The sequence below is a fragment of the Mesoplodon mirus genome (genome assembly GCF_964341445.2).
Source record: "Mesoplodon mirus genome assembly, chromosome: 16".
NCBI classification, from domain to species: Eukaryota; Metazoa; Chordata; class Mammalia; order Artiodactyla; family Ziphiidae; genus Mesoplodon; species Mesoplodon mirus.
The window spans coordinates 40,141,125-40,167,842 of record NC_138992.1 but is presented as its reverse complement, the minus strand read 5'-3'; the positions used below and the strand labels follow the sequence as shown (position 1 = coordinate 40,167,842).

At 39.9% G+C, this 26,718-nt stretch overlaps 1 protein-coding gene and 1 pseudogene across 6 annotated transcripts in view; one reads left to right on the top strand and one right to left on the bottom strand.

The window, feature by feature from the left end:
* Positions 1-8,977: 8,977 nt before the first annotated feature.
* DPY19L4 (dpy-19 like 4) overlaps positions 8,978-26,718 on the top strand; it is a 62,105-nt gene continuing 44,364 nt past the window's right edge. For 4 of the 5 annotated variants that reach the window (XM_082601223.1, XM_082601222.1, XM_082601221.1 and 1 more), the window contains exons 1-3: positions 8,978-9,094; positions 15,350-15,460; positions 25,736-25,860. In XM_082601223.1, the coding sequence (XP_082457349.1) occupies positions 9,079-9,094; positions 15,350-15,460; positions 25,736-25,860 (252 nt within the window). In that variant the 5' untranslated portion in view covers positions 8,978-9,078. Of the gene's footprint in view, positions 9,095-14,691; positions 14,892-15,349; positions 15,461-25,735; positions 25,861-26,718 lie in introns of those variants that run through there. The other variant, XM_082601224.1, reaches the window with a different exon arrangement.
* LOC309792023 (nucleosome assembly protein 1-like 1) lies at positions 17,011-18,963 on the bottom strand (annotated as a pseudogene). Its single transcript has one exon. The product of its transcript is annotated as a nucleosome assembly protein 1-like 1 (transcript).

Sequence of the window (26,718 nt, the reverse complement as noted above, 5' to 3'; positions counted from 1 at the left end):
GGAGAGTTAAGGGTAATGGTGGAAGGGTGTGGTGGGTAAAGCCTTTTTTTCCTGAGGTGGTAGGATATTTATCTAAGTTACTATAAATATTTGTAAAAGCTATCAATGATTAATGCACTTCAGATACAGATCAAACAACCATCCTTAGAACATAAATCACTGAGACTTTGATTTTGAAATTCTTAAGTTATGGTAGTGATAGATACTAATATGTGGTCCTTGCATCTTATTACTTGGGCTCTATTTGCTTGACAATTTGAAAACCTATTCAAGCCACATAAGCCATTTTTTTTAAGGATTTTTTAAAATTTATTTATTTATTTATTTATTTTTGGCTGCGTTGGGTCTTTGTTGAACTGCACCCGGGCTTTCTCTAGTTGCAGCGAGCGGGGGCTGCTCTTCGTTGCGGTGTGCAGGCTTATTGCAGTGGCTTCTCTTGCTGCGGAGCATGGGCTCTAGTCGCCCGGGCTTCAGTAGTGGTAGCACGTGGGCTCAGTAGTTGTGGCGCACGGGCTTAGTTGCTCCGTGGCATGTGGAATCTTCCCAGACCAGGGCTTGAACCCGTGTCCCCTGCATTGACAGGTGGATTCTTAACCTCTGCGCCACCAGCGAAGTCCAAGCCATTTCTTAAAAGCCGTATAATAAGAGCTAGAACTTTAGTGTTTCTGAATCCCACATGCTCCTCCTTTATTCCAATTACTCTCTTTGCTAAGGCTGAGTTCTCCAATATTCTCTCTAAGCCAAATTGCTTTAGGACCCTGGTTAAGTCTTGTGTGACACCACTTTAGCGTTACATATATTGTCAGTATCACTTATTTGATGTATATACTCTATTTATAGAGTTCATTTCCAGATTTGGGCTATAACCTCAAGGGCAGGAAGTTCCTGTATTTCCCTCAATGTCTAGTACATTTCTACGTACATGTTCTTGTTAAGCATTCACCAAATGAAGTTTGGTTCACCTAGACAGTTTTTCAGTCTCAGTCCTTGCCAATGTCATTTATAAAAATGATGCAATTTCTTTCAATTTTGTGCTTCAGCTTTGGGCCTCTGTTATCTGCGAGGAGGCAACAGTGCTCTCTAGGCAAGCTGAGGTTCTGCTGCACGTTCCTTTGCGCTTTGATGTCTCTGGCAGGCATTTAACATTGTCCAGGCTATTCCTTGCCTTCAAGAAAAACAGGTTGCGTGGGCTAAGGGGATTTCCTATTAACCTTGAAATAGCACCTCATGTAGCTGCCCTCCTCATGGCAGAAAAGGAACACAGGCAGTCAGGAGGGTATGGAATTGAGTAAAGCTGGTGGGGAAGGAAGAGAGTGAAAATAGAGAGGACTTGAGTATATTAAAAAACCTTAAAGGTCCACCTCTTAGGTTTATAGTTGATTTCACAACTTCTCTTCCTCTCTCTGCTTCCCCTAGCTCTTTGGGGAAAAATTTTTTTAACACATACAAAAATAGAATAATGACCACCATGTCTCTTTCCAGCTTCAACAATTATGAACTCAAAACCAGTCATTCCTATAGATTGATTATGTAATCAATTGTATAATCTATTATATATAGGGTTATATGTAATTATATAGATTATCCATATTCCTTTCCACTTTCCCCACTGCTGTATTATTTTGAAGCAAATTCTTTGGGTCATGAGTAAAATGGAGTTCCAGGTTTAAAACTTGGCCACGGGGGCTTCCCTGGTGGCGCAGTGGTTGAGAGTCCGCCTGCTGATGCAGGGGACACGGGTTCATGCCCCGGTCCGGGAAGATCCCACATGCCGCGGAGCGGCTGGGCCCGTGAGCCACGGCCGCTGAGCCGGCGCGTCCGGAGCCTGGGCTCCACAACGGGAGAGGCCACAACAGTGAGAGGCCCGCGTACCGCAAAAAAAAAAAAAAACAAAAACCAAAAAACTGGGCCACGGTAGGAAGTGCTCTTATTGAGAAGAGGAAAAGGATAAATAGGACTGAACTGGTGGAAGTAATTCAGTTTCCGGATGTCTTCTGTTTGAGGTTGAATCTCTACAGTTCTGCTCAGTACTCCATTCCCTAGCCCATGTGCTAATATGAGCCACAGACTAGACAGGAGGTGATGTAAATTTTGAGGACTGGAAGGCCACCAGGATGAAATTCAGGAGTAAGAGAGTACTGAGTGGGTGCCATAGGGAGAAATTGTTTTTCTACATTTTTGCTGCCTCCTTTGTGTTATGTGAGATCTTGAAGGCCAAGATCCCAATGTGTGGCCCGAGGGATAAAAGGTTCAGAAACAAACAGCTTGACTTGCCCCTAGCTTAGACCTAAGTTAAAGGGCAAATGTCCTTATTTCAATGTACTTCCCCTCAATTCCTTTACATGGAAGGTGGAGGGATATTTGGAGCCAAAATCCAAGCTGGTAATCATTACCTTGGCAGAGTATACTATGAGCTACAACCAAAAACACCACCGAGAATATGTGTGATCAACAATAAAAAGCATTGTATTGGTTAAATGAATCTTCACAACAACCTATTACAGTAGGTAACACTATTATTATTATTATTTTTTTTTTTATTTTTTTTTTTTTTGCGGTACGTGGGCCTCTCACTGTTGTGGCCTCTCCCGTTGCAAAGCACAGGCTCCAGACGCGCAGGCTCAGCGGCCATGGCCCACGGGCCCAGCCGCTCCGCGGCATGTGGGATCTTCATGGACCGGGGCACGAACCCGTGTCCCCTGCATCGGCAGGCAGACTCTCAACCACTGCGCCACCAGGGAAGCCCTATTATTATTTTTATAGACCAGGAAGTGAAGGGTAGGTTAAGTAAAACATATCATGGTTGCACAGAAAGTACAGGAAAGGATCTAGAATATAAAGATCTGGAGACAGGTTGAGGTGATTAGTGCTCTCCTAATTGCTTAGCCGCTCCTCTTTTCCTAGCATAGCACAAATACAGTCCATCATTAGAGTCACAGAGTAGTGCTTCATAGTGTTCCTTTGGTCTGCCTTTTTACTTTGTTGCCAGTATGCCATTAATTCAGCTGCTGAATTATTCAATAGCTATGTATTGTTGCTGTACTAAAAGTGAATGTTGATAAATGGGTAACAAAGCTGCTTATTACAGACTTGAATTTGAGCCAGTGTTTTATAATGCATATAAAACCAATATGATAGTAAACACTAGAAACATTTTTTACAAAAAAACCAATGTGGAATTCTCAGCTGGTTCTGGACGGTTCTCAGCCTGTGTGTGTGTGTGTGAGAGAGAGAGAGAGAGAGATTCATCCTTCCTTACCTGATGGTGTTTCTCATGATTTCTTCCTCAGCCACTTTCTCTATCTGTTCTCTGGGCAAACTCACTAATTTACTTCCACACGCTTCTTTGGAGATACCGGCTTCTAAACCCAACAATGCAACAGATATTTCCATTTGGAGGTCTCTCTGGGCGTTTCAATTTCAACATGTTAAAAAAGAACATATCTTTCTGTGTCCAAAAACCTGTTGGTCCTTGTGTTCTCTTTACTTCAGGAACCAGCACTGCATACCACCAGGTATTAAAGGTAAGAAAGCCATTCTTAACTCCCTTTCCTCACCATCCTAGTCATCAGTAACTCTCACTGGTTCTTTGCCTCAGTATTGGATTCTTTGTATCAAATTCTGCTTTCCTCTCTTGCCAGTATGCTTTTTGAAAAGAACAATCTTTTAAATTAAAAACACAGATCTGATTACATGTTTTTTAAACCACTTTACTGAGGTGTTATTGAGATATAAAAAGCTGTACTTATTTAGCATACACAACTCGGGGAGTCCTTGGAGATAAGGTTATACTAGTGAAGCCATCACCACAATCAATGCCACCAATATCTATTACCTCCAAAAACTTCCTCTCACCCTCTTTATTTTTTGTGTGCATGTGTGATAAGAACAAAACAAAGTGATTATGTGCCCTTAAAATCTTTTTATTAAAGGTTTCCATTTGCTGTAGGAAAAAATACCCAAATGTACGACTGCATGCTATTGCATGAGCTGACTCTTGCCTACCTCTTGAGCTTTTTTCAAGGCACTCTTCCTCTCACGCTCTACACTTTGTTGTACTTTTTCCAGTTCTTTGCAGGAATGATGCACTTTTTGTTTCCTCTGCCTGAAACACATTTTTTTCCTGTTATTCCTCTCTTCACTGACTAACTGCTATGCAGAAATCTTACTTTTCTGAGGAAGGCCTTTCCTGACTCACTAGACTCTGTAAGATCTCCGTATAATCTGCTCCCCATGTTGTAACTTCCATCAAGGTAAAATGTGTTTTCTTTCCCCCTGTATCCTTAGTGACTAGCCAGCCCTTGGGATATATACAATAAATATCTATTGAATGAATTAATGTATGTTCATTCCTGCAGGTGAAAACTAATGTGCTTTATACAGTTTCTTTTTAGAGTTGTTTACAAATTTTAATGTTAAAAATCAAAATTTGTTTTTCTTTAGCACCATTTAAAAATGTTTAAAATGTTAGTATTAATCTAGTTATTAATAGTATGCTTTTTACACTGAGGTACAAATTCAGAGAGTTGCCTTTCACATTAATATACACATCCAAAGAGAGAGCTTGGTGTGAAATTTACCTAAACATGATTTCGGCTGCTTCTGCCATCTCCAGGACTCACAGTACTACTGGCTTTTCAGGGTCCTATTCTCAACCAGAGTGCCTATCTAGGATTCTAACAAGATTTTAAAAATTTATCTATATTTAAATCATGTCATAATTGATGAACAGGTTTTTGTTTTTTTACTGTATTAAAAAAATATCATGGCTATTACTCTGTTACACACAAATTGTTATGGTGATAAGTCATAATTGGTGGGAAATATTCCCCACCCCCCAACAATCACTGTATGCTTTTGGTTTTAAGATACCTATACTCTGGAAGTGTGATTAGTCCTCCAAACAGCAGGTCTAGATATGCCCAGTCAATCATCTGCACTGGCTGGTTGACTAAGAAGTAGTTCAATGGCAGCTCCAGGACTGCACTAGACCCATCCAGTTCTAGCTGGAGCCCTTTGTAGGGTGGGAAGAGAGCAGAAGCAATTTCATGTATCAGGGCATTAGGAATGGCAGATTCTTTCCTGAATTAATAATTGAGGTACTCAGAATCCATCTGCTATCTAACTACCTTTCCTCTATCATGAGAAAGAATTCAATCTATTATTTACCTGTGCCCAGAAGGCCTAAGAGTAATCAATGCTAGGGAGCTCCTAGCATTGAGGGGGCAGCATCAATCCATAAATAGGGTCAACAGAGGAACAAAACATCAAACCAAAAGCAGGATACTCAATTAAATGGAAATTTCAATACACAACAAATAATGTTTAGCTTAAGTCTGGCCCAAGTATTGCATGGAACATGTTATACTAAAGTGTCCTATATTACCTGGCAATTCTAATAGTCAATTCAACTAAATTTCACAAATATTTGGAGAGCTTACTTATCTGAAAGAAGAGAGGATGGAAACTTGGTCCAAAGACAGCAACCTTTGTCTACTAAAATAGCTTTGCCTGGGAAAATCTTGATAATAGGCCGCTTAGTACCAACAATGTTTTTCTTTATTTATGAATATTATTTCATATGATCAATTTGGTAAAAAAATCTCTTCCTGGAGGAGTTTTAACTGTAGAAAAAAAACATACTTTAGAAAATGTCCTAAGATGCTTAATATGTTAATTCAAAAATATCTAAATAGAACACACATTGTTCAATGTGTCCCACTAGGGAGGATTATATGGTTCCCAGTTTGACTCTGTTGGTTTGTATGATTGTAGTTCTCCCAGTCAGTGGAAAAGGAAGACAGCAGATCCTTATGAGTGATAATAGAGCAAATATACTCAGGAGGCACTGATGCATAGCTTCAGACAATGAGGAAGAAGTGAGGCCTGCTTGAGAAATAACTGCAGGAGCAACTGACAGCGTAGCCCCTCATCCCCTTTCTTACAGAAAAGGCATAGAAAAAAATTAATCCATAGTCACAAGTAGAACTAGTGACAAGCTAAGACAAAACGGCTTCAAATCATAATTCTTGTTGATCGTGCAAAATATACAGCTTATCATGTTGGTCTTCTAAGACACCCACAGCTAATACTATTGTCGACAACTTTTTTTTTTTTTTTTTTTTTTTTTTTTTCTTTTTTTTGCTGTATGCGGGCCTCTCACTGTTGTGGCTCCTCCCGTTGCGGAGCACAGGCTCCGGACACGCAGGCCCAGCGGCCATGGCTCACGGGCCCAGCCGCTCCGCGGCATATGGGATCCTCCCAGACCGGGGCACGAACCCGTATCCCCTGCATCGGCAGGCGGACTCTCAACCACTGCGCCACCAGGGAGGCCCTGTCGACAACTTTTAAGTCAATTACCAAAATATTTGTCTACAATGTGTTTCAAAGAGTTGAAACAACGGTATAAAACATGACCAAAATACAGGCCTGGATATAATGGTGGTAAGAGTGTTATGTGCTTTCAAAGATGAATTGATCATATTTGGTTCAGACTTCACAAAGGAGATGGTGTTTGAAAATAATTTAAATATGTTAATCAATGGATAATTACAAATTTATGACAAAATAAAGATGAAACAGAGTTCCATATCTTTAACAGAAGAAGAGCTGAACTAATGCAAAGATTTCACACTAATTATTCTGTTACTAGTAATAAGGTGACGCATTGGACAGAAGAATGTTTTTGAAATAGACTTTGCCTGTATTTTTTTGGTTTCAAGTAGGTTAGTCTTCAGGGGCTTTTGTTTTATATTTGTCTCATATCCTGGTAACAAACTACTTGGCACACAGAAGGCACATAATTAATTTTAAGATATAAACCTTAGGAATCATTTCAACTCATCATTTATCACATCCAATTTGTCACTAGGCCCTGTAAGTTTACCTCCAGCATCTTTTGAATCCCTTCTCTTTGAACATTTTTATTTCCATTGCCTTATTTCAAGACTTTACTTTTTTAACCCAGTTTGCTACAATAGCTTCCTAATCTACATTTTCTTAAAAGACTTACAACAAAGCATTTCACATCAATCCCTAAAAATATCTACTGCATACTAAAGGGGTCCTCAAACTTCTAGAGAGGAGGCAGAAAATCAGATTGTTCTTTGAGAGTGGACTGTAAATAAAAGACCATTTGAGAAAATTTGAGGTGTTTAGGATTGGTCAAGATGAGGCAAAGGATAATGAAATGACCCTTCAAATTCTGGATGGGAAACTAGCAGCCCATGGTTTGCAGTCGTAAAATGGTCAAATTCGAATCGGAAGTTATCTTAGGACCATGTGTCCACTAGCTATGTGCATTACTATCTGGGAGCAGCTGGTCTTATCGAGTTATGGAATGACTTACTGAGCGCTCAGCTATACGGCCAGCTGCAAGGCAACATCTTGAGCAGTTAGGGGTACATCTTTTTGGATGAGTTGATATTTTGAACAAAAAATGTCTTATTTTTCTCATAGCAAAATTACACTGGTTCAGGGATAAAATGACCCATTCTCATTATTCTTATGTGGAGGTTTAGGGTTCAAGAGAAGAATGTTTCTACTAAGGAACACAATCACAATTCCACTGATTAGTATCTAAAGACTGAATATCTCTCTTCTTTCATGTTTCCATTTGATTTTGAGAAGCTATTTTTTCTCTGTCTCCACTACTGTATAGAGCATGCAGTATAATTTAAATTATACTTAAATTTACAATTAAGTCCTTGAGGTGATCATGAAGGAACTATGGGAGGAATGGTCATCACCTCAAGACCCTAGAAAACAGTGGCCCTCAGTGGCCACTGTATTGTTCTCACATGAGGTGGAGCTCTGCCTGCTTATCATCTGATAAGCTGGGCACTGAATTCTGCTGTTGTGTACGTGGGCTCTTGTGGTTTTCAAAGACCAACAGTTTTGTTCTCTCTGCTTTGACCCAGGCCTTTTCTGGGCAACTGGTATCTTCCACCTGTGTTTCTAACTCCTGGTCCAGTGCTGTTTGACAGGCAAGACATATTTACAAGCAACCAAAAGGCATAAAAAGAGTTCCTGGAACTGTTTTTGCACAGCACTGAAAACTGATAGCTTCTCCCCAAATACCCAAACTTGATAAAGGAAGGAGACTCTTGCTGCCTGCTAAGAATGGGACAACCTTAATAACCCCATGACTTCAGTGAGTTCTTGTGCTTTTTTCCTCTCGTTCTATAATGGCATTTTGTCAGTTCCTAAATTACTTCTTAGTACTGTTGAGGGAGATAGATCCTGGTATATTTGGAGAATGCCAGATATAATTAAAGTGAAGACAAACAGTATAACAAGTTAAAACTATGTTCCATTGTTGTGGAATATCTAAACGCACCCCTCCCCCGCACTCACCATAAGTATTACTGTCTTAAAAATAATATCATGTAAATACATTTGTTTAACCAGTTTGGGTGGTTAAAAACACTAAGTTCCAAGTACAAGCTTCTTTCCTGTAGATGTCTAGCAGCTTACTAAACCAACGCGTCAACCCAGAGAGTTCTGCCTCGCTCTGAAAGCACCCGGAGGACGCAGGAGCCCTGGGTTCCAGTTCTGGCTCCGACTAGCTTTGTGACTTACACTCGCTGCACCTCAGTTTCCTCTCCGTAAAATGGGGCGGGTATGCGGGATGGATCTGGATATTCTCTGACTACCTGAGTCCACCCACAAAGGCCCCAGAAAGCCCGCTCGAGCGCCCACCTTTACGGTGAGGACGGGCGAGGGAACGGACTGCAGCGGGACGCCCGGACTCGCCTCCGGTGGGGGGCGGGGGAGGCAGGAGAGAGGGCTCGGAGCACCAGCGGTGGGCGGTGCCACTCCGCGTAGAACCGCCTTCCGGCCCGCGCAGGACCAGGCGCGCCCGCCAAACCCTCCGGCCGCCCTCCGCTCCCGGCACTCTGGTTCCAGGGCCTCCCGGGGGGACGCGGTTGGCCGCGACACCGGAGGGGGGCGGGTCAGGAAGTGGGGGCGCGGCGGCCGGGAGCGGGCTTGGGGAGGCTGAGGGGTTCCGCAACACGGAGGGCGGGAGACTCTGGGCCGCGCGGGAGCCGGAGGGGCGCCCCGGCCTCCGCGGGGACGATGGCGGAGGAAGAAGGTGACCTCCCCGGGGTCCAGCGCGCCTACTGTCGCCCGAGGTCTCGGGAAAGAGGGGCGGGGGCTCGAGGGCCCCGTAGGCCGGGGCTGTGGGCGGCCGCGGCGGTCCGGCGGGAAAGAGCGGGGCGGCGCGGGGAGGTGTGTGGAGAAATTCAGAAGGAGCGGAGTAAATAGGCCGAAGTTGTGTCGGTTCTAGTGGGAAGCGAAAGTGGAGCTTGAAGTTGGGAATCGTGTAGGAAGAGAGAAACCCGTGGGGGGAGTGGTGGAGAGGAAGGGCTGTGAGCAGATGACTAATGGGGTGGGGGACATACTTTGGTTTCGAAGATGTAGGTTTAGGTACTGAGTGCATTTTTGAGAGGGATAGTTGTTTAACCAAATGCCCCTCAGTCTGAGTGCGCCCTTTAGAGGTCTGTGGATTCTGACAAATACAAAGTCACCACCGGTGAGAGGAGCCGCAGGCCAAGGGGACAAAAAGAGGCAAGGGTTTGGGGTAGACGTGGTAAGGTGGATTGGGAGGGGATGAGCAAGCAGAAACTGAAGAAGGTCAAGTTCAGTTACAGCTTAGGGCGAGATGGCAAAGGGAGAAGGGATGTAAGTGGTTTTGGGGGGATCCAGAAGCCAGGAGTGCTTTCAGGGTGAAAGTGGGTGGGCTGAAGAAAGCTTTTCATGCCCCTTCAGGTCCAATGCCAAGAAAATTAATTCATAGAAATCGATAGGTATGGGAGAAGAATGGGGAGTTGGGAGGAACTTAGCTAGTGAGAGATGTTATAGGAAACATTCGTGTCATGATATCTTCATGATAGGCATGCTACTTTCAGGCATAGGTATAATGGTGTCTCTTGACTGAGCAGTTAGATTTTTCATCCTTTTGGAAAACATGACTTTCTACCTTATTGAGGGGGGTTGTGAATGTGATCTATTTAGATTGAAGCCTTACTGAACCAAGAGTGCACGAAGGGAGTTTCAAGAATTCAGTGGAAAGCAATTAAAAAAAATTAATCGTAAGAATTTTTTGCTGCTCTGTGTCTTGCTGCTCTGTTCCTGTGCTCCCTCTTGCTTCATGTTTGCCTCCTCTTCCTTAAGTTTTCTGTGTTAAAACTGATCTAAATTTAAGACATTCTACCTAAAAACAGCTTCAAAACCAAAACTCTTTGTAGTTGGTAAGGAGGAATGTAATTCTGTTTGTTGCCTTGGTTTTATCTTTGGTTGCAGTATATGTAATGCATTTTTTGATATTTTTTCCTTTTCTGACTAACTGCAAATCTCTAGGGGTAGGTTGATGAGCTAGCTTGTATGTTTCCATGAGCACTTAAGTTAAAGCATAAAAAAATTAATACTGCAGTACTAAAAGTCTTTAATATTATATATCATGCAAATGAGAAATTGTTTTAAGATGTCATAGTTACACCTAACCAAATAGGTATGATGTAGAACCAGTTATGGTTTCACAAACCATACAAGTTTGTGAAATTTAATTCTGTGATATAAAATGAAAAATGATTTTTGTTTGTAGAATTACAGATAATCCAAAGCAATGAAATACATCTTGGAACAATTAATGGATTGCAGTTTTGTTAAAATTTATTCAACAAATTTTTAATTCCATAAATATTTGACTGTCTAATGTGTTAGGTACTGGGATATAATAGTCAACAATGAGTGAGTAATTCTCATTTATTGTAATCTAGTAATGATATTTATAGTAAACATGTCTATGTCCTAGGCATTTTTCTGAGTACTTTCCATTTATTGGGCACTCTATACTGTTTTTCAAAATGCATGTTACTTGTATTAACTGTGTTAAAATTAGACTAAATAGTCTATTTTACTTGTATCCAGATGTTCTCTATATCGCTTTTTGCTTATCGTTCACATTCACTTTGATCCTCTTCATTGTCCCACTTTTCTCTAAGTAAATACTCTTTGGGAAATCTCATCTTCTCTTGATGCTGTAGAGGGTCATGGTATTTATATTTATGTTTCCTGGAAGATATGTTAGAGCAAAGAAAGAAGTGATAGCCTTGAGTAGAGCAATGTTCACAATTCACTTGGAAGTTGCTATGTATAGTCTAGATGGACATTTGCAAGCCTATTTGTAACCCTGTTAACTATCTTATGTGAAGATCACTGAGCCAGAGACTGAAATAGCAGGTTATTTTTGTGGCTATGTTATCATTTTTATTTATTTGACTTTTTCTTTTACTCTTTCTTTCTTTCTTTCTTTCTTTCTTTCTTTCTTTATTTTTTATTTTTTTGTGGTACGCGGGCCTCTCCCTGCTGTGGCCTCTCCCGTTGCGGAGCACAGGCTCCGGAAGCGCAGGCTCAGCGGCCATGGCTCACGGGCCCAGCTGCTCCGCAGCATGTGGGATCCTCCCGGACCGGGGCACGAACCCGCGTCCCCCGCACCGGCAGGCGGACTCCCAACCACTGCGCCACCAGGGAAGCCCATGTTCTTTATTTTTTGATATGGACAGATTCTTTTTTTTTTTCTTCCTTTATTTTGGCTGTTGTGTCTTAATTGCGGCACGTGGGGTCTTCGTTGAGGCATACGGGATCTTTCTTTGTAGTGTGTGGGCTTCTCTCTAGTTGTGGCGTGTGGGTTTTCTCTCTAGTTGTCGCACGGGCTCCAGGGTGCGTGGGCTCAGTAGTTGTGGCACGCGGGCTTAGTTGCCCGTGGCATGTGGGATCCTAGTTTCCCGATCAGGGATGGAACCCGCTTCCCCTGCGTTGGAAGGCGGATTCTTTAGCACTGTACCACCAGGGAAGTCACTCTTTTTTTCTTTTTTTAATTGAAATATAGTTGATTTACTACTTTGACTTTTTCTTTACAATGCTAAAAGTATAAGATAGTGAAAAGGAAACCTGAATTCTATCCCAGAGCTTTCCTATCAGGATTAATAATCTAGTTTGTCCACAGCTTTGGCCTTTGTTACTTATCCACCTAAAGATTCTGGACTTTGTTTATCAATTATTAAGTTAAAAGATCAATATAAAGGAAATGAGGTAAAGTTTGCATCCAGTCAGGTTTTTTTTTTTTTTTTTTTTTTGCTGTACGCGGGCCTCTCACTGTTGTGGCCTCTCCCGTTGCGGAGCACAGGCTCCGGACGCACAGGCTCAGCGGCCATGGCTCACGGGCCCAGCCGCTCCGCGGCATATGGGATCCTCCCAGACCGGGGCACGAACCCGTATCCCCTGCATCGGCAGGCGGACTCTCAACCACTGCGCCACCAGGGAGGCCCTGCATCCAGTCAGTTTTGATTTATGGTCACAGGCAAAAAATTTAGCGACAAGATTGAAGAGATTGGTTAAAAAGTTTACTGTATTTCCCAAGTAGTACTTTTTGCTCCCACAATTTAATGCCACTGAAATTGCCATGTCTTAAAACCAATGCACATATTTAACATGGTAGTGCCAATTTTCCCCTTGAAAAACTTATCAAACAGTATCTTAAAATGTATTGCTTCTTAGAATCAAGAAAAATATAGTATTGGAATTTCCTGGCTGCCCAGTGGTTAGGACCCTGCGCTTTCACTTTGGAGGGCCTGGGTTCAGTCCCTGGTCAGGGAACTAAGATCCCACAAGCAGTGCAGCACGGCCAAAAAAATAATAATAAAGAAAATACAGTATTATAGATCCTTTACAGATTATTTATTTGTATGATAAACATTGCTAATATAGATTCCTGAGAGATGACTGATTAAGATTTATATACTTCATAAATAATGGGGTTCTGTGCAAAATTTTTGTTAAATTCCCTGGTGGTCCAATGGTTAAGGCTCTGTGCTTCCACTTCAGGGGCCACAGGTTCCATCCCTGGTCAGAGGACTAAGATCCTGCATGCTGCGCAGTGCAGCCAAAACCAAAAACAAAATAAAACAAAAAAACCATTTATGTGCACAGAGAACACTTTATTAAAATCCTTGTAAAGTGATTGATTTTATAGAGAAATTTTCTTAAAAAGAAAATAATAGCTTTTTGTAAAGAACACTTTTTTATGTGAACATCCCCTTCCTTCCCAAATTATCTTTATCTTTTTTTTTTTTAATTAATTTATTTATTTATTTATTTATGGCTGTGTTGGGTCTTCGTTTCTGTGCGAGGGCTTTCTCCAGTTGTGGCAAGTGGGGGCCACTCCTCATCGCGGTGCGCGGGCCTCTCACTATCGCAGCCTCTCCTGTTGCGGAGCACGGGCTCCAGACGCGCAGACTCAGCAATTGTGGCTCACGGGGCCAGCCGCTCCGCGGCATGTGGGATCTTCCCGGACCAGGGCTCGAACCCGTGTCCCCTGCATTGGCAGGCGGACTCTCAACCACTGCGCCACCAGGGAAGCCCATCTTTATCTTTAATGTGTGCTTTTAGACTGTCTAATAAAGCCCTATCTAACCCATTGATCACATAATTTGTTAACTTCCTCAGTAGATTTGTTAACTTGATTTCTGAAATTACCCAATTAAATTTTTTTTAATCCAGTACTGTTAATGTGTTTAATCATGCACGTGTATCTACTAAGTATATGCCTTGTGGTTATATTTTTTCCATGTATTCTTTTTAAATAAAATTTAAAATAATAACTTGCATTTGAAGACTTCATTTGGCTTTACATAAATTTTCATTCTTGTTGAATGCTTCTAACTTTTGCTTTAACCCATAGCGGGGGAAAATTAAAAGGAAATCATGAAGAAGGAATATAATAATATTTACTAGTTGTCTCAGATTTGTATGCAAAAATACTCTATCCATGGTATGGCTTTTCTAATAATGTCATTTTCTAATGTATTCACTGACTTTACTACTTAACATGATTATAAAATAAATGATAGTGTAGAAATGGTTAAAAATTAACTAGTCAGACAGAATCCACTAAATATACAGTATTTTTTCCCTCAGTGTGTCAGTGTTTAAAGATATTTTAGCAGACGTGAATTTGCTTTGAAGCTACTTTAAAATCCATTTTTCTCATTTTCCACAGTAAAGTTAAGAGAATCAGCCATCTGATCATCAGCAACAGTAGCTGACTCATTTCTCTTTTTTTAACTCCTCTTTTTAGGCTAATTTTTCCTAGCCTTAAGCCATTACTAAGAGAAAAGAAAAAACTCTTCTCTGCTTCTATTAGAAGGAGATAAGTTCTTGTACCACCTGAAACCTTGACAGCCCATCATAGTATCCTATATCTACATGACATAGTCTACCTCATAATTAACTCTAGGGAGGAAAAGTAGTTAAGTTGAATATCATAAATTCCTGTTTAATTTGGAATTTAGTTTACTGATTTGGAGGTACTTTCTGCATTACATTTTTTAAATCGGGTATAGAAAGAGTAGATACTCTAATTTGGGGGAAATTTCTGAGAGTTTCCCAAATATAGGGATTTTTATTGGTTCAGCCTATTATCCAATACCTAAATCTCTAAGACTGTTGAATGATAATGATACCACAGCACTGTGAAATGCTCCAGAACCTTCAGGATTATTCTTAAAAATGAAGTATAGGACTTCCCTGGTGGCGCAGTCGTTAAGAATCCGCCTGCCAATGCAGGGGACACGGGTTCGAGCCCTGGTCTGGGAAGATCCCACATGCTGCGGAGCAACTAAGCCTGTGAGCCACAACTGCTGAGGCTGCGCTCTAGAGCCCACGAGCCACAACTACTGAGCCCATGGGCTACAACTACTGAAGCCCTCGTGCCTAGAGCCTGTGCTCCGCAACAAAAGAAGCCATTGCAATGAGAGTAGCCCCTGCTCCCGCAACTAGAGAAAACCCACGTGCAGCAATGAAGACCCAATGCAGACAAAAATAAATAAGTAAATAAAATTTATTTTAAATAAATGAAATATAGTTTTATGATCAATGTATTTTATTTTTATTTAAAAAAATTGTTAGCTCATGAATGATACATGTTATACTCTCAGGTAACTAGAATAATAAGCTAATTTATTAAATAACACTTTGTTCTCCAGTCATTCTGGAAAAGAGCTTACTTATTTTGGGATATTTTGAAAATAGCATCATCTCAGGAGAAGAGCTCAGTTTATCAGTAGGACTCTGAAAGCACGAGTTGGAGGCAGAACTTATATTGTCTTTTTGTTTGTAGGAAAGGAAAGTTTTGCGGGGAGTGCTAAAATAATTATGAAGAAAGTTATCTTTGGTACAAATAGTTCTTCATGGGACTTTTACCTAAGTATAATAAAAGTAAATCAGTTTGAGATATAGACAGAATAATTTGATACATACATTGCAATAACTTTTCAAATATTTTAAGGACCAACTATAGAACTGCGCCAAAGAAAAAAGCCAAAGTCTTCAGAAAATAAAGAATCTGCCAAAGAAGAGAAAATCAACAACACTGCAATTCCTGAAAGAGTTCCAAAACGTAAGTTAGAGAGATTCGGAGTTTTTGTGCTATTACAAAAATAGTTATGTTAGGTAATATATTTTACATTAATATTTCAAATGTATAAACATTTTATCTTAAGTATGTGGTGATATTGGTCAACTTTCATTAGGTTTTGCTGTAGAACAATTCCTAAGTCTCACTGGCTTACAAAAAACATTTATTTCTGATCAACATTATATGTTGTGGCTGTAGGTTGGCTGAGGTAGCTTCATGTCATGAAGGCATAATCCCTGTTTGGGATGTGTTTTTCTTGTGGCAGAGAAAAAGAGCAGGAGAACAGGCAGAGTCATGCAGTACCTCTTAAAGTTTCTGCTGAACTGGCACACTGTCACTTGTACTCACATTCTGTTGGCCCAACCAAGTCATATAATCAATCTAGACAGTGGAATGGAGAAGTTTAGTCTGACTACAGGGAAGCATGGCAAGTCACATGGTAATAGGCAGGGATGAAAAATCTTTTTATAGGAAATGACAAAATAGTTGGGAATAAGAATAAGTTTACCACATTCTGGCCTTTTGGTCATAAATATTTACTTGTCTCCCTCAGACAAAATATACTTGGTACCTCCCCGACCCCAAGGAAGACACTCAGTGTTATCCAGTCAGGGCATCAGTCTTGAAGCCCAAGGTCTTGTTATCTTCATCAGGGTCAGCTATGACTCATTCAATCCAGAGAGGTATGAATTAAAAAGACAAGTTATCTGCTCTGTGTCAGGGGTCCCCAAGAACACCCCCATGTTCAGAGATTAGAAGGAGTCACAGGTCTCAGAATTTAGTCATATTCACAGCTGTAATTTATTACAGTGAACAATGCAAAACAAAATCAGCAAAGGGAAAGGACCTATGGGCTGAAGACTGCAAGAAACTAGGCAGAAGCTTCCAAGTCACATAGGACATGCATAATTCCTTCAGCATCAAATTGTGACATTTGTAGGTTTGTCTACCTGGGAAGCTTATTAGCAACTCTGCTTAGGGTTTTTACTGGTGGCTGGTCATGTAGCCTCTGCTTAATGCATAGGAAAATTCTAGATTTCCAGAAGGAAAGCAGTAGATATGAACCACACTGTTTGCACAAATAAGTTAGGCACAGTAAACCACTCATTAGAAAATAGTGGGAACCCTTTTGAAATCCAGGTTCCCAGATGCCTGCCAAGAGCCTACCTTGTAAGCAGGCTTTTCTTAGCAAAGCACATGCCCCCTCTCCCATTATACAGATTTGGATGAGGTTAGGATATCAAAATAAATGCTTCCATTCAGAAGGAGGAAGAGTGAGAGACACATTAACCACTGGTCCATAGCAATTTTGAAATCCTACTCGGTAAATATGAGGTCTTCCTCCTCTGGGGAATGTTTCTTGATTAGGCCCTAGTTGTTTTCCTTGGAAGTAGTTTCCCAGTTCATTGTTCTTTGTCGTCCTTGGCTTCATCCTCTGGAGGTCCTTCCGTTTCTGTTATCCTTCTGAACCATATCTGAAAGTGGCTTTGGAGAATATGCCATCCTTAGGAGCTGAACAGCTTTCGTAAATAGATTCTTTCCCATAGGGAGCTCAGGGGCCATTTATATAAATTTGCTCACATAAGTTAAAGGCAGTGAGTCACCTACAGATCTAGTTCAGAGGTTAGCAGCAAGAAAACTTTTTGGGAGCTGGAAAATAATAATCCATCTATGTGTGACAAAACATTTTATAAAACTGTTTCCTGTGAATAGTTGCAATTTTAATACTAATTTTTAAATTATTTGAAGTAACAAGATCACAAACAATATTACTAGAGTACCTTGATTATCAGCAGCTTTTTTTTGACATTTTTATTTTAGACTGCAAAAAACAAAAACGAGCAAACAAACAAACAACAAAAAACTTGAAATAGGCTTGTCAAATGATGTAAATTCATCCTTTCCAGGGAAGCAGAAGGTAGACCAGTGCAGGTTATCCTCAGGGCCACATATATCCTGCTTCACTGCTGCTTGCACTCTGCTGGGTTTTGATGCTTCTGTGGGTCATAGTCTGGATTGTTTTCCTCATCTCCCTCTTCTTCCCCTTCCTCATCTGCTTCTTCACCTTCTTCATCATAATCGTCATCATCATCTTCAATAGCTTCTCCAGTAAAGTATAACACTGATCTTGGGATTATATGCTCACGTAAAACCAATTTCAAAGTCCACAGCAAGGATAGCTTCAGCCATCATCCAGATCTCCACTCTCAGGAACTTCAGGAGGGGCAAAAAAATTAAAGAAAGAGTCATTAGAAACTTTTTTGGTCACAGTACGAACTGTCCCACATCCCTTGTGTTTCTGTTTCTTCGTAATGGTTTTCAAAGTGACATTCTTTCCTTTTTTCCAGTCTGTCTGGCATACTGTACAACCCATAATTTCTGGTCCATCAAAAGAAAAAGGATCAGAATCATCTGGTTCTGACCTCTTTGTCAACCCTTCATTTGTGAAATATTCATTGGGTTCAAAGTGAAATTCTAAGACAAAACTCATAGGCTGACCAGCATCTGAGAACTTCACTTTAACATCTTTCAAGTGCTTCAGAATAGGTTCATCACGTTCCTGCACCATATCACTGAGCAAGTCAACATTCTTAAACATGGTCAGCCAAAATTCAGGAATTCCCTTGGGGTCTTCTTTTTCTTCATCCTTTTTCTCATCTACAATCTTGGCCTTTTATTTTAGCTCCTCCGAAGTTTTATCTTCCTCATCTGGTTTCCATTCACATTCTTCTTCTATAGGTTCATAAATGGCATTAACGATCTCAAATCGCTTATCAAATAGAGGCTGATAGAGAACAGCATACTTTCTTTGAAGATCATGAACTTCCTCATAGAACTTGGCTTCTGTCTGTGCACATTTAACTTGAAGGTTTTTGAGAGCATTCACACATCTTTTAACTACCCTAGACAAGTTGTTGATGTCTGCCATGTTGTATGAATGCCAAATATCAGTGACTAGCAGGGGGAGCCAGGCGGCCAGAGCTGCACAGGCAGTGACTCAGGGCGGCGCTGGGAGGAGCAGAAGCTATCAGCTACTTTTGATTACAGGAAAGAGACACATTAGAACAGAATTGGCCCATTTGCAGTCAGGAATGAAGAGGAAAATAGGAATCCAAAATGTCTGGGGCTTGTAGTGTTGAAATTACTATTGTTTGTCTTTTCAACTCGCAAAAACTATTCAGTAAAATTGAGAAATACTTTAAGTAACAAAGACTAGTTAAGATGAATCCTTAGGGCAACGCCCAAATCGAGGGCATGACTGTCACATAGTTTGTTAAAATGTATGAATGGATTAAAGTAGCTCCTACTAACTCCTTTCAGTTGAATAAAGCACTCAGGGAAAAAGAACAAAGGGTGTGGCTTTATGTGACAAGTAAAGCTTTATAAGCTCAGAATACTTGTAGTTAAATCTTTGAGAGAGGCATATCTAGAAGAATTGTGGGTATAGTTATTGGAGTATGGAGTTGACTGGAATCAAGTAGGTAAAAAGCAAACAAAATTGTTTTCTTTGCAAAAATGAATAATTTAATTTTTAAAAATTACGGTATAACTAACATATAAAATGCACAGAATTAGGGCTTCCCGGGTGGCTCAGTGGTTAAGAATCAGCCTGCCAATTCAGGGGACACGGGTTCAAGCCCTGGTCCAGGAAGATACCACATGCCGTGGAGCAGCCAACCCTGTGTGCCACAACTACTGAGCCTGTGCTCTAGAGCCCACGAGTCACAACCACTGAGCCCATGTGCCACAACTACTGAACCCTGCACGCCTAGAGCCCGTGCTCCACAGCAAGAGAAGCCACCACAATGAGAAACCTGTGCACCACAGCAAAGAGTAGCCCCTGCTCGCCACAACTAGAGAAGGCTGTGCACAGCAACGAAGACCCAATGCAGAAATAAATAAATAAATAAATAAACAAACAAACAAATAAATAAGCAAGCAAGCAAGTAAGTAAGTAAGTAAGTAAATAAAAAGAAAACCCTGCTTTAAAAAAATGCACAGAATCATAAGTATTTAATTAAATGAGTTTTGGTACTTGACTACAACTAAGATACATAACATTTCCCTTGTCCCAGAAAGTTCTTCTATGTCCCTTTCCAGGAGATTTTCCCTGTACCCCCCAAAACAACCACTCTTCTGATATTTTTCAACATTGATTAACTTTGCATGTTCTAAAATTTCATATAAATGGAGTCATACAGCATATATGTCCTTGTGCCTGGATTCTTTCACTTAGCTCAATATGTTATCCTTTAAAAATAAAATCTTTTTTTTTTTTTTTTTTTTTGTGATACGCGGGCCTCTCACTGTTGTGGCCTCTCCCGTTGGGAGCACAGGCTCCGGACACGCAGGTCCAGAGGCCATGGCTCACGGGCCCAGCCGCTCCGTGGCATGTGGGATCTTTGCGGATCGGGGCACGAACCCGTGTCCCCTGCATCAGCAGGCGGACTCTCAACCACTGCGCCACCAGGGAAGCCCTAAAAATATAATCATTTTGAAATTCATTCGTCTTGCTATAAGTGTTCCTGCTTTTCCTGTTGGACATTTGAGTAATTTCCAGTATTCTGCTATTACGAATAAAGCTGCTGTGAATACTCGTACGAATCTTTTTGTGGACATCTATTTATATTTCTCTTAGGTAAAAACCTAGGAGAATTGCTGGCTAAGCTTTGAGAGAGACATACTGTCAAAAGAACTGCCAGCCTAGATTAAGGACACAACTATTCATGTCTTAAAATGATGTATGAGTCCCTAACTTTCTACATGCAGAAAGCAGGCTGAGTAAGCTGCTCTAAGGGTATCTTTCTTGAGAAGGAGTGAGTGTGTTTTGCCTTTGGGAGAGAAGTAGACATTTGTGACTAATGGGGCAAACCCTGGTGGATCCTTCTGTTGTTCCCAAATGTTCTCTCCCTTCCCTGAAAGTGGATTATACATTCCTTCCCATTACCATGTGATTTGGATTGCCTCTCTGAAGTGGGGTATACTTCCCTACCCTGTTGTCAGGTTTATCCATGTGACTTCCCTGGGCCAATGGAATGTGAGTGGAAGTAGCAGTGTACCAGTACTAACCAGAAATTGTAAGAGGCATTGTATGTTTTTGCCTGTTCTCCAGCTCTTTTCCTCTGTAATGAGAACAGCATGTCCCAAATAGGGACTGATCACATTCTGGAATTCTGAAGATACAAGAAGAGCCACAGCTAATCTGAAGTCTGGAATTGAGTGGAGAGTGACTGCTGACCCAAAACCCACAGTAACATGAATGAGAATTAAATATTTGTTCTGTAAGCCACTGGTAATATGGGGGGTCACTTTTTTTTTTTTTTTTGCGGTACGCGGGCCTCTCACTGTTGTGGCCTCTCCCGTTGAGGAGCACAGGCTCCGGACGTGCAGGCTCAGCGGCCACGGCTCATGGGGCTAGCCGCTCCACGGCATGTGGGATCTTCCCGGACCGGGGCACGAACCCATGTCCCCTGCATCAGCAGGCGGACTCTCAACCACTGCGCCACCAGGGAAGCCCGGGGGTCACTTTTTTACTACAGCAAAGCTGACTAATAAGAGTGATCTTTTAAAACGTTTTGGAAAATACAGTGTAAGAAAGGTATTTAAACAATTTAGAGATAGCTCCTATAAAATAGTATTTTCCCCTGATTACAAGAATATATTTTTAGGGTAGAAAATGTGAAAATAGAGATAAGTATAATAAAAATATATGCATAATTCCAGTAGATAATAACTATTCTTAAAATTTTGGCAAGTACTGCTTATATTGTTTTCAATGTATTTATACTTTTTTCTTTTCTTTTTTTTACTTTTTGTGAAATTGAATCCTACAATTTTTTTTTTTCTTTTGGCCACGTGGCTTGCCGGATCTCAGTTCCCTGACCAGGGATTGAATGCTGGTTGGGCCACAGCAGTGAAAGCCTGGAATCCTAACCACTAGGCCACCAGGGAATGCCCATGATAATTTTTTTTTATAAATTTACTTATTATTTATTTATTTATTTTTGGCTGCGTTGGATCTTCGTTGCTACACGCGGGTTTTCTCTAGTTGCAGCGAGCAGGGGCTACTCTTCGTTGTGGTGCATGGGCTTCTCATTGTGGTGGTTTCTCTTATTGAGGAGCACGGGCTCTAGGTACGCAGGCTTTAGTAGCTGCGGCACACGGGCTCAGTAGTCATGGCATGTGGGCTTAGTTGCTCCGCGGCATGTGGGATCTTCCCACACCAGGGATTGAACCCGTGTCCCCTGCATTGGTAGACGGGTTCTTAACCATTGTGCCACCAGGAAAGTCCCCCGTGATAATTTTTTAATAAATAATTTCCAGGGCCCAGAGCTCTTTATTTTCTCTAAAATATATACACTTATACCAAACACTGATAGCTTGATTCCAGCTTTGACTCTTTACAAAATCTTTCAAAAACAAAATAGCACTAAGGTAAGGCATTTATATATAAGATTTGGTTGAATATATTCTTTGTAATAGCCCTTGATAATTAGGATTAATTTGTCATTGTCCAAGACCTAATTAAAAAAAAACAGGAAAAGATACATATTTAGAAACTTTGTAGCACTTTTACCAAATTGCCATGGTAGGTAAGTTTTTTTATTAGTCTGTTTATAATTTACATTGTGTCAACATTGCTTTAATTAACTGTCATATATTTTTGCAAGTATGCTTCTGTAGCCCAATAATAATACCTATTGATAGTATTTACTGATCTCTTACTATGTGCCAGGCCAAATGCTTTACACGTACTATTCGAAGCAGTGATTTTATTTATTTATTTGTTTGTTTGTTTGTTTATTTAACATCTTTATTGGAGTATAATTGCTTTACAATGTTGTGTTAGTTTCTGCTGTATAAAAAGTGAATCAGCTATACATACACATATATCCCCATATCCCCTCCCTCTTGCGTCTCCCTCACACTCTCCCTATCCCACCCCTCTAGGTGGTCACAAAGCACCGAGCTGATCTCCCTGTGCTATGCAGCTGCTTCCGACTAGCTATGTGTTTTACATTTGGTAGTGTATATATGTCCATGCCACTCTCCCACTTCGTCCCAGCTTACCATTCCCCATCCCCATGTCCTCAAGTCCATCCTCTACATCTGCATCTTTATTCCTGTCCTGCCCCTGGGTTCTTCAGAACCATTTTTTTTTTTTTTTTAGATTCCATATATATGTGTTAGCATACGGTATTTGTTTTTCTCTTTTTGACTTACTTCACTCTGTATGACAGACTCTAGGTCCATCCACCTCACTACAAATAACTCAGTTTCATTTCTTTCTATGGCTGGGTAATATTCCACTGTATATATGTGCCACATCTTCTTTATCCATCCATCTGTCAATGGACACTTAGGTTGCTTCCATGTCTTTGCTATTGTAAATGGAGCTGCAATGAACATTGTGGTACATGTCTCTTTTGAATTATGGTTTTCTCAGGGTATATGCCCAGTAGTGGGATTGCTGGCTCATATGGTAGTTCTATTTGTAGTTTTTTAAGGAACCTCCATACTGTTCTCCATAGTGATTGTATCAATTTACATTCCCACCAGCAGTACAGGAGGGTTCCCTTTTCTCCACACCCTCTCCAGCATTTACTGTTTGTAGATTTTTTTGATGATGGCCATTCTGACCCGTGTGAGGTGATACCTCATTGTAGTTTTGATTTTTATTTCTCTAATGATTGGTGATGTTGAGCATCCTGTCATGTGTTGGTTGGCAATCTGTATATCTTCTTTGGAGAAATGTCTATTTAGGTCTTCTGCCCATTTTTGGATTGGGTTGTTTGTTTTTTTGATATTGAGCTGCTTGTATATTTTGGAGAGTAATCCTTTTTCAGTTAGAAAGCAGTAATTTTAAAGCAATTGTATCATGCTGATTATTTTTTTAATTTTTATTTTGTTTATTTATTTATTTTTATTTTTTGGCTGCACCGCAAGGCTTGTGGGATCTTAGTTCCCTGACCAGGGATTGAATCCGCACCCTTGGCAGTGAAAGCACAGAGTCCTAACCACTGGACCTCCAGGGAATTCCCTGATTCTAATTTTTGATTTATTGGGTAGTGTGTTTCAAGCACTTTGAATATAATTCTTATTAATTTAGTGATATCTAGCTAGTTATTCTATTTAATGTCTCTAGTTTACTATACAAATTAATATTTATTGAATAATGTTTTGAAAATAGCTAAGTTAATAAGTCAACCAGTTTGTTTTTACAAACCTCTCAGTCATTTAATAACGTAACACTGGGCTTTGGGCCTTTAGGCCTGGGCTTAATTTACTGAATCTTTTTTTCCCCTATAGTTTTATTGAGATATAATTGACATACAGCACTGTATAAGCATAATGATTTGGCTTGCATACATCATGAAATGATTATCACAAAAGTTTAGTGAACACCTTGTATAGATACAAAACTAAAGAAATAGAAAAATTTTTTTCCTTGTGATGACAACTCTTAAGATTTTACTTTCTTAACAATTTTCACATGTAACACGTAGCAGTGTTAATTATATTTGTCATGTTGTACATTATATCCCTAGTACTTATTTATCTTACAGCTGGAAGTTTGTACATTTTGACTGCCTTCATTCAGTTCCCTCTCCCCCACCTCTCACCTCTGGTAACCACAAGTCTGATCTTTTTCTCTATGAGTTTGTTTGTTTTTGAAGTATAATTGACCTACAATGCTACGTTAGTTCCTGTACACAACATAGTGATTCGCTATTTCTGTAGATTTCAAAATGATCACCACCGTAAGTCAGGTTGTCATCTGTCACTATAATTATTGACTATATTCCCCACACTGTACATTTCGTACCTGTGATTCATTTATTTTGCAACTGGAAGTTTGTACCTCTTAATCTCCCTCACCTATTTCTCTCCTCCCCCCACCTCTCTGCTCTTTGGCAACCACCTGTTTGTTCTCTGTATCTGTGACACTGTTTCTGTTTTGTTATGTTTGTTCATTTGTTTTGTTTTTTAGATTCCACATATAAGTGAAATCATATAGTATTTGTTATTATTATACTGAATTATAGTTAATAGCTATAGCAGGACTAAATCATCCTGTGTGTAGAAAATTCAAATGTGTTTTATGTTTTTGTCAAAAAGTATTTACATAGGGTCTTCCCTGGGGGCGCAGTAGTTAAGAATCCGCCTGCCAATGCAGGGGACACGGGTTCAAGCCCTGGTCCGGGAAGATTCCACATGCTGCAGAGCAACTAAGCCTGTGCGCCACAACTACTGACCCTGCGCTCTAGAGACTGTACCACAACTACTGAAGCCCACGCGCCTAGAGCCTGTGTTCGGCAACGAGAAGCCACCGCAATGAGAAGCCCGCGCACCGCAACGAAGAGTAACCCCCGCTCGCTGCAACTAGAGAAAGCCTGCGTGCTGCAACGAAGACCCAACACAACCAAAAAATAAATAAATAATTTTAAAATATATATATTTACATATATATAATGTGAATACTTTGTATATGATGTTTTAAATACATAATCATCAAAAGTCATTGAGTTGTACAATTTAAAGAGCTGTATGTAATTTATAGTATGTAAGTTATTCCTCAATAAAAATATTTCTTGATAAGGGAAAAAATAACAATAGTAATTCTGAATGAACCTGTTTTTTTTTCTCTAGATATTTGGTAGTATGTTCCTTTTATTCCTTTTTTAAATTAATAGACTTTAATTTTAAATTTATAGAAGAATTGAGCAGACAGTATAGTACAGAGTTCCCAGTTTACATGCCCCCCACAGAATTTTCCCTATTATTAATATTTTATATTAGTATGGTACATTTGTTACAATTAATGAACTAATATTGATACATTATTTTTAACTAAGGTCCATACTTTATTCATATTTCCTTAGTGTTTATCTAATGTCCTTTTCTGTTCCAGGATCACATCCAGGATATCACATTACATATAGTTATCATGTCTCCTTAGACTTCTCTTGGCTGTGACAGTTTCTCAGACTTTCCTTGTTTTTGATGACCTTGACAGATTTGAGGAGTACTGGTCAGATATATTGTAGGATGCCCCTCCCTTGGAATTTGTCTGCTGTTTTTCTAATGATTAGACTGGGATTATGGGTTTTGGGGAGGAAGACCACAGAGTTAGAATGCCATTTTTGTTACATCATATCAAGGATACATACAACCTTTGATTACTTTTTCTTTTTAATAGAAGTCCATAAATATAAATATCATGCACAACTGATTACTTTTAATATGCTTTTTCAGATATATTATTTCAGCGCTTTGCAAAGATATTCATTGGCTGTCTTGCAGCAGTTACTAGTGGTATGATGTATGCTCTCTATTTATCAGCATACCATGAACGGAAATTCTGGTTTTCCAACAGGCAGGTAAGAAGAAAAAATTTTGAGCATACGAACGTTTATTTTAATATTTAATGTTAATTTAAATAATGTGTTTTCCAGGGAGCCAGAACATATGCATAAGTATGACAAGTGCTTTCTTAATGTTATGGCTGTAAGCCAGTAGGAACAAAATGGTACAGAAGCTGTTTTGAGTCACAGTATCAACCTTGAAAAATTTAATAGCATGTATTTCAAGGTGGTAGAACAGAAATTATGAGGGGGCTTTCCTTCATGCAATTGATTTATCAGGACTTTGATGACAATGAAATGTTATGAAGTTTAGTCAGCTTTTTCTTAGTTTTGGTAGTTTACATTTAAGAAACAGTCTGTGGAAGTTTCAGCATCAAAATATTTTAATTTTTAGATTAGAATGTTTTGAGGTGCTGAAAATGATTAACAGACATAACAGTATTTATTAAAATGTTGCCTCATATTAGTATGTTTAACTTTTGGTTTTAAATCATGTATTAATCACAGACCTTACTCACTATAGTTATATTCATAATTCATTTGCCCTTTGAATAAGTTTGTTTTCAGACTTACCTTCGCAATCAGGTATACCTGTAATATGCATTGGCAAAGTTCGTGGTGTTACCACTTGACTCTAAAGTTTTTTTGTTTTTGTTTTAGCCCAAACTCTTTTTTGTTGTTGTTCTTATTTTTGAGCGAGTAGTCAAGCTGACTAAATGTTTTTAAGCCATTGTTTTATCTAACACCACCAAAACATTTAACTGAATAATTACTCACCTGTATTGATTTGACCAAGGATTTTGTATAGCCTATTTCCTTGAAAATGTTATGAAGATTAAGTATTAGTTGTTCTCAACACTGGATGTACAATAG